This window comes from Dreissena polymorpha, chromosome 4 (assembly GCF_020536995.1).
Source record: "Dreissena polymorpha isolate Duluth1 chromosome 4, UMN_Dpol_1.0, whole genome shotgun sequence".
Taxonomy (NCBI): domain Eukaryota; kingdom Metazoa; phylum Mollusca; class Bivalvia; order Myida; family Dreissenidae; genus Dreissena; species Dreissena polymorpha.
Window position 1 is genome coordinate 40,224,349 of NC_068358.1, and position 11,284 is coordinate 40,235,632.

Consider the following 11,284-nt stretch of genomic DNA (forward strand, 5'->3'; position numbering starts at 1 on the left):
GTACAAAAATATGTTTGAAAACTTTATTACACATCCTTTCAGTCAACAGGTTTTAAGGTGAAGACTTCCAAATGTAACAGTCATATCGCGATTTGGATGCGGCTTCAATAGGCAATTGCTAATTATGTGTTGCATTTTTAACATGATTATGCTCGTTTCTGTCTTGATGCTTCACAGCTTTCAAAAAGCTCGTAAAGGAAACGTAATCCCCAAAACACTGTCTTAATACGATAATAAACCCAACGACTCAATGCTTAAATGCCACTTAAATTATGCGAAATAAACACGCTTAAGTAAAAACCGAAATTTGAATGACTCCTCAATGGAAGGATATTTTTAATAAAAGCTCATTTTTACTTGAATATGCAATTAATAAGATGTTTATCATCATAATAAATATGTAATAAACAAGACTTGTGGAATTTCTAGTATACGATTTAATTAGCCTACATATGTTTTTGTTTTATATTTATGCATAACGTGTTATCAATAAAGCATGAAATACGCATAGGAAATACACAACGCTTATCATTTTTGGCTCTGTTTAGCTAAACAAAATAATTTTAACTTCTTTGGTTAAAATATTTATTTTTCACAAACCAAATTCCAATCAATAATTATATACGCTATTTTTACATCGGAATTAACAGTTATGGATATGGGAATGAAAAAGGATCATAGTCGCCATAAACAAAAACCATTGTTGAAAGAGGTTGTTAAATTTTGTCGAAATATCTATGCCTTTTGAGCAAGCATTAGACATCAGTGAAATTTTACCTGAGTGTACATATACTTTAAGACAAGATAACTATTTACTGTTTACGTTCTATTGTAAGGTTTCGAATATTTTGAAGTTAATTAGATTTATATTATCGAAGTATTTTATAGTGAATTTCCGTTTTTTTATTTGAACGCATTTTCTAAATAGCAGCATGTTTTATATTATGGTGAACAATAATAAAACATCCTTATACTGATTAAAAACGGTTCAGTGGACCATATACATTATATCGACAAATGTTTGTAATAAAAGCAGGTCACGATATTCAATCTTTCAATCTACGCCATATTCGAATTTAAAAGTGTAATAACAAAAAAAAAAAGCGATTTTTTGATTTTTTTATGAAAGCGAATTTCAATATTATTAAAACATTTAACTTGTTTAACTTTATAATTTACAAGTATATGTTCAAGGTAAATTTCGAAATAATAAAATACATTTATTTAGGGCAATACAACAATTATCATTAATAGTAGTTCGGCAACAAGACGATCACGCTTCCAACTGTACATTAATTACTTATAATTTATTATACCCTTAGATACTTCAACATCGATTTACTGTTCGTCGGTAACTTCATTGTTTTTGAGTCCTCAAAAAATTACAATCAACTTATGGTAAACAGATAATTAAAACAATACTCTCAACGAAATATAGTGCACGCACACTTTACTAGCAATTTAGAAAACAAAGATATATTTCTAAACGTCTACCACATAACTTTGCCACTTATAGAGCTTTAAGCCATCGATTAATCTATATACTCTTGCAATGATTAATCTGATTAACACATTACACTAAAAACGTGTTTGATTTAGTAACCAGATTTCCTCGAAGCAGTTTTACGTAGTGAAATACATAAGATAAATATTCATGTCTAAAATATGCTAACAAATAGAAGTTATTAAATCTTATCAAACTAAATAAGAAGATTCACCATGATTATTATTGATTGGTCGTTTGAGACGTTTTATTAAGTGATAACAAACTATAAATGAATTATTGTAGAAAACGTGGTTAACAAACAAACCTTCTCAAGTCGTAATAAGATTCAGTAAGTTATATACAGCAATGTACATGTTGACCTCGGTCACGGGCAATTGTTTTCGCACACTTCAAGATGCTGAATATGTAAAATAATAGCCTTGTTAGGTCATCATAAAACGTCTGTATGTCTTATTGCCTATGAATACGGACATTTAAAACGTCTGTTTGATTACATTTCGCTGATAACACGATTGCCGTAAATGATTGATTGATAATTCAGAGCTTCGAATACACGTCTGCGGAAATATTTCCGCTGATAAAGCGGGCGTTTAAGATATAATAAACAAAGACACAAATGCCGACACCTTTTCCCGTAAAAGATATATTTTCTTTGTTTAAAACTTTTCAGTATTGTCAGCAGGTATTTATTCAGTCTAATTAACTAAACGTGCGAATGATTTATACCGTCTTTAACCGCTACTGCGCGTATGCCAAATATTTACAATGAAAATGTGTATGTTCTTTTTATTAATTAGCTCTCGTTACTTGAGCATTATGTTGCGCACCTATTAAAGAAATCTAATTTATGTGATATTTATCCAGGATATTAGCAATCCGTTTGCACCAAACGATCAGTCATTACAGCTCGTTAATTACAATGATGTTTAAACGATTAATTGACGTGTAACTTTTGCAAAAAGGGAACTATGCATTATAGGTACATTTGAATGTGTTATTTTTTATCATTATGACGGTGTTGAAGTAAGAACAGAATGAATCGTCCGCACTCTTGTTGTAATTCTTAAATCAAACGAGAATGCAGATTACAGACGGTATAGGGTACAAAGAAAAATATTATTGATATCAATACCAAGGCTACCCATACCACAATAAACAATTAAAAACACTTCTAAAACTATATCATGGAGATAAAGAGGATGTCAATAGTGATAACAATTAGGATTGATTGCTTTTTTACACATACCTTAAATGTCTCATTCTGCGTCGGTGTATACTATTTAGTGTGACGCTTTACTGCAAATATATCCAGCAACAACAATTTGTCACTATTGTATGTGTCCCATGTAATGCACACATGCATATACACACGTTTAATCACAAATAAAGTTTTGTCTTATAAAGCTTAATGTACACAATATGTTTTTGTACACGATATTTTAATATACCGGTATCTGTTCGTGATATTTACCTTTTGATATGGAATGTTGGTGTTAACGCTCTCATTAAGTTATATTAAACTGTGCAACAAATCCAGAAATTTTGAAATAAAACTCGGGTAGAGTTAAATTCGTACTATATTAAACTCACACTGAGTGTTTCAGTTTTCAATGTTTTGCAACTTATACGCAAAAAGAACATTTAATATCAATAGGATTATCCTCAGCGCGATAATGTCCATATATAGCCATAACTACTTTCACTTAAATGAATCATATTTCAGAAGAATTATTCCGATAATATAAACCCCTTGACTCCCCGTGATGGTTCGCATTCCATATATCATCACGCTACATAGGAAAACAAAATAAATTAAATTAATTTAAATACTTGACGAAACCTCAATCTTTGCGCGTCTGTACTCGAGATGTAAACATTGACACCTTTTCTTCTTTGTACTTAGTTAATATAGTCCACTCCCCGTCGTAACAAATGTTGGGTTAAATACAAACGGTTGTAGAGTGGGATACGATAAGGTTTATATATACTGTAATACGAATGACCAGGCATGCGTAAAACAATCTTTTCTAGTGTAACGTCTGACTGCGTTCTGGTACTATGTTTTACTATTTGAATGGTTCTATAGCTTCATCGCATTGAATAAAAATACTGATCGTATCATAACTGTTGCAATTGTGAGAAAAGGACAGTCTCTAACCAGGTAATCGCAGAGCCGTTCATAAATCCTAACGCATCTCAAATACGATAGACAGAGATGAGACAAAACGCAATTTGTGTTCAGAATTTTATTATGTGTTTACATTTAATTTAAAATGAACAACGACATACCTTTGGACTCTTAATTATAATGTCCTATATCCTGTAAATGTAGTTCATCTAGTGATTTCCAGTCAATATATTATTTAAAAAATCATTTAAAATGTCCCTAAAGGACTTTGCTTTAAAAGAACATGACGGTTTTCAAGTATCGTCATGCATCGGCAAAAAAAATGTTAGTTAAAAAAAAAGATTGTTAAAATCAATAGTACACAAAATATATACAATATAAAATATTATGATAAATACATTTTTAAAACAGAATGTTGTGTCCGTTCTTCGGTAGTAACGTGTTTACAATTCAATTTGTGTTCGATGTAACATCATATCCTTAAAACAAATACACCTCTTCTATCAGACAATAATCATAAAAAACAAGGTCATACCATCTTTTCCGACGCCATGTTGGTATGCCGTACCGTTTTTACCTTATTTATAGCAAAAACAGTTTATGTGAAGTTGGAAGAGTATGATACAAACTCGTCCGTCAGATGTTACAAATTAATGTATGCCGCAAAGCTGTTGATTTTAGCTACAAGTTTAAATTGTGCATGCATATGTAATTGTACATGTGCCCGAAGGCCTAAATGTATGTCTTTAGGCACACGATTCTGCATGCTGGTGTATTTTTATACCTGTTTTGTATACCTACTTACTTTTTACACAAATGGTACGTCATTTGTTTGACGTTAGTTAAATTGACTGCATAATTTTATCAGGGTACTGGCCGGAAAGACACCTTCATAAAAGACAATAAAAAGAACCAAATTAAATTCAACCACGAAGGACTCATTTTTCTAAATACTTCTGCTACTTTAAAAAGAACACATCACCTTGCCACATTTTCCGTCATCATACGATGTTATATTAATGATCGTTATCTAATAAAATGATCGTTGGTTTCCGGAACTTATTCGAGCAGTTTTTATAACATAAGTATTGTTTGATTAGTATAAATGTGTTCAGCCAGCTCTCCCACAGTATATTAACATGTTACATTGACATATACACCGTCATTTCAGACTAAGGTTTATTAAAAAAATAAAACGACACTACATGCGCTTTGTTTTGTTATAAAAATCGTCCAAATAAAAATCGACCGCTTTGCTACACGTAAGGTACAAATGACGTATATATTCATATATTAATTTATTTAAACGAGCTTGAAAATTTGCAGTTGATATCCACTCACGCTTGTTTATGTATGTATGTATGGTAGTATGCGTAACATATACGAAACAAAGACCCCTTTAAGCCTAATTGTGCACCACATAACAGTTTACCTTTGTGAGAGTGCATTCGTTATACAATTAAACAACATATAACCTGAATAACCTGCGGATATGCCGCCTTATCATGTCAAATATACTTTAAATATGCCATGTTTTGGGAAAACCGGACTTTTAAGAATTTTTTGTTTTTTTAACATTAAAATCCAGTCTAGGCAGACAGCGTCGTCCCTGATAAGCCTGTGTGGATGTCAAAATGCTAATCTGGAACAATACATCACGCACATGCATTTAATCTGGTTTTCGCAGTGAGCGAAGTATTTGAAATAGAGTTATAGTGTCACGCGATAAACAGACAGTTATTCTGTTTCCTTTCGGGCATTCGCCTATCGATATTGATTGTCAACACTTTTACCATTCTATATACATAATGACATAACTGTGCTTTATATGTCGTTAGTTCCGCTTTTAGTAATTTTAATGAAAATAGATGTGAATATTACAATCTAATAGGGAATTATTATACAAACTCGTCGTCATTTCATCGCACAGAGAGATGGCTATCATGTCGAGGATGATAATACGATTTCATGGAACGTTAAACATGTTTGATAAAACTCATAACTGGTAGTTTAAATATTACCACTAGATGTTTTTGTACCATTTGCTCAGCAAATATTTGCATATAATGTGGCGACATTTAATTGCATTGCATTTTTGTATGGGCCTGTCTGCACATGTTTGCTTGTCATATTTTTGTCAGTATTAATGAGGCTTGCTAAACTATTATTCTTTGTATAGATTGTCAAAGATTTTTGATAGTATAGTTGAGCGAACTAACTATAAACTTTGAATGTAAACAAAAGTCCACCAATGTCCCTCAGATAGAAGGAAAGGACTTGAAATTTTGGGGTCTATGCAAATCACAATACTGCAAAGAGGATTACAAAATTTATTTATCTATTTATCTATTTAATTTTCATGCTTTATTTCTATTCTAAAATCATGCACATTTAAAAACAAATAAGAAATTTCAGTTTAGATTATCCATGATGATCGAATGTCAAATGTTAAAAACAAATGTTCTTGCTGTGCTCCGCTGTGTACGTCATAAATATATTCAGTTCTCCGGTCCAGTTCTTTCCAGTTACCCGATGGGAACTACACAGTTCACATCACTGCTACACTTTTTGAGGTTTACGATGATATGAATGCTTCCTTCCTGTAAGTGTGTTTCTCTGTATAATTTATTTAAAGTTGTCTTTATGAAACTGATGGCCAATATTCAACTAGTTCTAGTAAGCATCATACGTCTTATTAAACTTCTATCTTCTATCCCATTATCCATCAACTTTCTTCGTCGTAATTCTTACACCACAAAATGGGATCTACAAGGATATAAGAGTATCCATTCAGATCATTATGCTTATGATTAATCCCTTATAACAGCTTTCAATTATACCACATTTTACTAGTAATCAAAATCACATTGCAATAACATAATATTTCCGTAACATCAAGCACTACAAGTTTACAAGAAAAACAAAACAATACAGAATGATTACAACAATTATGCATATGTTGGACGAGAAAGATTATTGTTAAATAACATACCCCATTTAGATTTTTCTCTTATCCTTCTATATACACAACACTCTAGATGCCTCCACAATGTGGCCGACGATCAGAAATTCTGATGGCACCTCCTTCCAAACAACAAACGCTCTGGTCTAAGCCCAACTTCAACTGACTCAGAAACACACAGAAAACTCTCGAACTCTGCCATACACTAACCAGGCTTCCTTGAATAAACAAAAGTATCCCCCATACCCCAGAAACTGACCCTAAATTTCCCATAAGATTTGACCGTATGATTTATGATTTCAGGGCTTTCAGTACTCTTGGATTGTGTATCCCGCAGCCGGTTTATAGTAACATTTATACTTGCTATTCTTATTAACTATATTAACATTTACACAAAAAAGACAACCCTATTTCTTTGACACACCCCCCTACTAAGATGAAATTCCCAATTTCTGTCTCAACCGTTTGGATTTGTGTCAAGACTAGGTTCATGACTCATGTCCCAGATTTTCGACTGAGATAATCAGCTCCAACATTTTCAGTTCCCTTTATAGCAACAACAGTGAACCGGTAAGCCTGCAAGACAAGAGCCCAACGCATGATTCTGCCATTAGAATCCTTTGCCTTGTTCAGATAGACCAGAGGCATGTGGTCTGTTTCTAACAGAAATTTCTTACCATATAAGTATGTGTGAAATTTCTGTACTCCCCACACAACTGCAAGGCATTCTTTCTCAACCACCGAATAATTTCTTTCCCTCTGCAGCAATTAACGACTTGCATATGCTACCGGAAACTTTCCATCCTCATGTTCTTGCAGAAGTACTGCCCCTAAACCTACATTAGAGGCGTCTGTACGTAGAATAAATGGCTTACCTAAATCTGCCATTCGGAGAATCGGTGATATCGTCACTCGTTCCTTCAATTCCTTGAATGCCCTTTCATGAGGTGATTCCCAAACCAAGGTATTGGGTTTACCTTTCTTGGTGAGGTCGGTAATTGGTACAGCCACAGCGGCAAAGTTTGGTATGAACTTACGATAATAACCTACCAGCCCTAAGAAGGATCGAAGTTCAGTCTTGGTTCGTGGTCTTTCGGCTTGAGCTATTGCTGTAACCTTCTGTGGGTTTGGTTCCACTTTTCCGTGCCCTACTTGGTGTCCTAAGATATCAAGTCTCTCACAAGCCAACATGCACTTGCTAGGCTTTGCCGTCAGTCCAGCATTTCGCAGGCGCCCTAAGACTTCTGCAATCAAAGTAAGATGCTCCTCCCATGTCTCGGTGAACAGGAACTTATCGTCTAAAAAGTTATCCACTCCACTAAGGTCTTTCAGCAACATTCTCATCATTCTGCTGAAGACAGCGGGTGCGCATGCCAGTCCAAATGGCATTCTTCGAAACTGCCATAGCCCGGTGTCAGTTGCAAAGCTAGTATACTTTTTGGTTTCCTCGAAAACTGGAATCTGCCAGTATCCCTTTGACAAATCAATTCTCGAAAAGTAACGACAGTGGGATAAGCGTGCAAAAATGTCATCCTGACATTGCATTGGCTCAGCATCAAAGACTGTGACCTGATTTAACTTGCGAAAGTCCACACAAAATCTATTAGTGCCATCTGGTTTCTTCACTATAACGACTGGTGATCTATATGGTGAATCTGATGGTTCAATGACACCCATTCGTAACATCTCCTGAACTTCTTTGTTTATGGTCTCCTTCACAGCATGTGGAACAGGATATGGCCTTGAACGAATTGGATCATCTGTAGTTGTATTAATATGATGTTCTACCAAATTGGTTTTCCCAGGAATGTCAGTTAACACGTCTTGGAAGTCTTGAAGTAATGTTTGCAAAGATTTGCATTGTTTGGCATCTAGGTTTTCACCAAGTTTGACATCTTCAACAGATTCTGATTGTTCTATTATAGGACATTGTATCTCTTCATTAAATCGACCATACTCACTTAAACAGTCCTTCTCACCACTTGGTACCTTCTCGTCTTCAATAATGGCCGCTGCGATATGTATCAGTAATCCAGCCTGAACAGTTTCATCCTCATTGCCAATTCTCTCCACATATTTCTTCAACATATTGGCATGGTATGTCTTCACGTGACCATTGACGTCAAGTCGGTAGTCTGATTCACCAACATTCTCTACAATTTCATATGGCCCTTGCCACTGCATGAGCAATTTGTTTCGGTTTGTTGGCAACCGAACTAGAGCTCGCTCTCCTACTGAAAATGTTCTTTGCCTCGCTTTCTTATCGAAGTGTTTCTTGTATTTTCCAGCAGATTTCTTCAGTTCTTCTTGTGCAAATTGCATTGTTTCTGCTAACCTTTCCTTTAGGTCCAAAACGTATTTATAAACAGTTTTTACCTCTTCACTAAGGGTTTCCTGTGTCAACATCTCTCTTAATATTTGCATTGGTCCTCTTACTGTTCTCCCGTAGAGCAGTTCAAATGGAGAAAACCCTGTGCTTGCCTGTGGGGCTTCTCTGTATGCGAACAAGGCTGGCGAAATGTACTTGTCCCAGTCCTTGGGTCGCTCTGTACACATACGCTTTATCATGGACATCAGCGTGCCATTCATTCTTTCCACTAACCCGTTACACTGGGGATGGTATGGTGTAGTCACTAACTGTTTCATTGACAACAGCCTACTTATCTCCTTCATGAGTCCAGATGTAAATTGTGCTCCCATGTCACTAAGCATTTCTTGTGGAACTCCAACTCGAGTGAAAATGTCTACTAATGCCTCTGCAACGGTTTCTGTCTCAATGTTCTTCAATGCCATCGCCTCTGGATATCTTGTAGCGTAGTCAACCACCGTTAATATGTACCGGTTTCCTCTGTCACTAACTGGTGTAATAGGTCCAACCAGATCAACAGCCACGCGTTTAAATGGTGTATCTATTAATGGCATTTCTCCCACCTTGGAAACTTTTCCTTTTGATGTCATCCTCTGACAGGTATCGCAGGAGGTACAGAAACGTTTCACATCTGACATTACCCCAGACCAATGAAATTGTGACAGTACTTTATCCAATGTTTTCTGCATTCCTAGATGTCCTCCTAATAAACTGTCATGAGCTATCTTCATGATTTCATCTCGAAATTCCTTAGGGACAACAAGCTGACAAACAGGTTCACCCTTGTTATGTTTTGGAGACGTAAATTCACGGTACAAGAATCCATTGAGTTCATAATACCGAGAAGTATTCAGTTTTCCACACTGCTTTACCTCTTCCGACATTGCTTGTTCCCGGGCAGCCTGAAGAGTTGGGTCACTTTCTGTGCTTCTTGAAACATCTGTGGATTCATCCCCTTGATCTGTGTTGGCACCTTTAGCGGTTTGATTTTGCTTACCTTTTCTTTTGAAGCCTGAGCTCTTGTGACTACTGCTGCCTGTTCGTGCACCGTTTCATCCACTTTCTTCTCTTCTGATATGGTTCCATATTCTCCAATTGCAATATCTCTGATTCCGTCAATATTCCCCAATATCAAGTCGTATACTGGACTTTCAACACACATGGCAATAACCTTACCTGTATAATAAGGTGTTTCCACAAACACTTTTGGCGTGGGGAATTGTCTCACTGTTCCATCAAGTAAGACACAATTCAGAACTTTCCCAGTAAAACTGTGGTTTGGTACAAGAGACCTCTTTACCACCACTGATGAACATCCAGTATCCCTCAAGACACGAATTTGTTTTCCGTTGACCCATCCTATGCACTCCGGCATATTTTCACGAATAGGTCCATCACACGCTGCCGACATGACAGGTAATTGGTGACCACTTGACAGACTTACCTTTCCTTGGGATAGGCCACACGCCGACAAACTAGATTTACTTACCTTTCGGTCATACTTGTCTTCAGGTCTTCTTCCACCTCTTGCTGGTTCCCAGCTTTTAAAACCATTACCTGAATACTGGCCTGATAGGTTACCACCCCTGTGGTTGTTTGTGCCCATGGTGTTCCGACCATTTATCCTCGGGAAGTCTCTACGTAAATGTGGTCCATTGCAAACAAAGCAAGCCTTACATTTCACACCATCTCTAGATTCATTCCCCGTTTTGCCATTGCCCTCATGGGCCTCAATATACCGATCTGCACAATCGGCCATTTCTGTTACTGAAGCAAACTTACGCTCCTTTAAGAACACTTGCAGTCCCTTTGAGCACCCATTCAAGTATTGCTCACGTAAAATCAAATCTCTTAAACCCTCATAGGTTTCGTCAGACCCAGCCTGGCACATCCAATTGGTTAAGTAATCTCCCAATCGAATTACAAATTGAGACGCTGTCTCCCCTGATTCACATTTACTACTACGAAACTTTTCCCTGAAACCATCGTCGTTCAGATTGAACCTTTTTAGCAGGGCATCCTTAAGTTTCTGATAATCATTAGCCTCGCAACTGTGAGTCTCGAATACACATCCAGGGCACGCCCCTGCAACAGTGCACTCAAATTTGCACCCCAACATTCCTTTTTCCATCCAGCACTCTCTGCAAATCGCTCAAATCTTTTGAGATATGCATCCATGCTATCACGCTTGTCATCAAAATTGGGTAACTTTGGCAACTTAGCCTTAGTACCACTCTCACTAGTAGTACGACTATCACCCCTCTGTGACCCACTACGTAATCTTTCCATCTCAATTTCTCTCTCCATTTCTAATTTCTT

At 36.1% G+C, this 11,284-nt stretch overlaps 1 protein-coding gene across 1 annotated transcript; it reads right to left on the reverse strand.

Moving 5' to 3' along the window:
- Window positions 1–7,365: 7,365 nt before the first annotated feature.
- LOC127878367 (uncharacterized) lies at window positions 7,366–10,585 on the reverse strand. The gene is made up of 3 exons (XM_052424893.1): window positions 10,455–10,585; window positions 9,963–10,113; window positions 7,366–9,867 (listed from the first exon to the last, which is right to left on the reverse strand). The coding sequence occupies exons 1-3, from the start codon at window positions 10,583–10,585 to the stop codon at window positions 7,366–7,368; spliced, it is 2,784 nt and encodes a 927-aa protein (XP_052280853.1).
- Window positions 10,586–11,284: the final 699 nt, after the last annotated feature.

What these genes read in the sequence shown, in the direction of transcription:
- LOC127878367 (XM_052424893.1), bottom strand. Translation starts at nt 10,585, where the DNA reads ATGGTCGGAACACCATGGGCACAAACAACCACAGGGGTGGTAACCTAT. An exon ending in AAGACAAGTATGACCGAAAG is followed by an intron (nt 10,114 to 10,454) that starts GTAAGTAAATCT and finishes GTGTGTTGAAAG; the next exon opens with TCCAGTATACGACTTGATAT. An exon ending in CTCAGGCTTCAAAAGAAAAG is followed by an intron (nt 9,868 to 9,962) that starts GTAAGCAAAATC and finishes CCAACTCTTCAG; the next exon opens with GCTGCCCGGGAACAAGCAAT.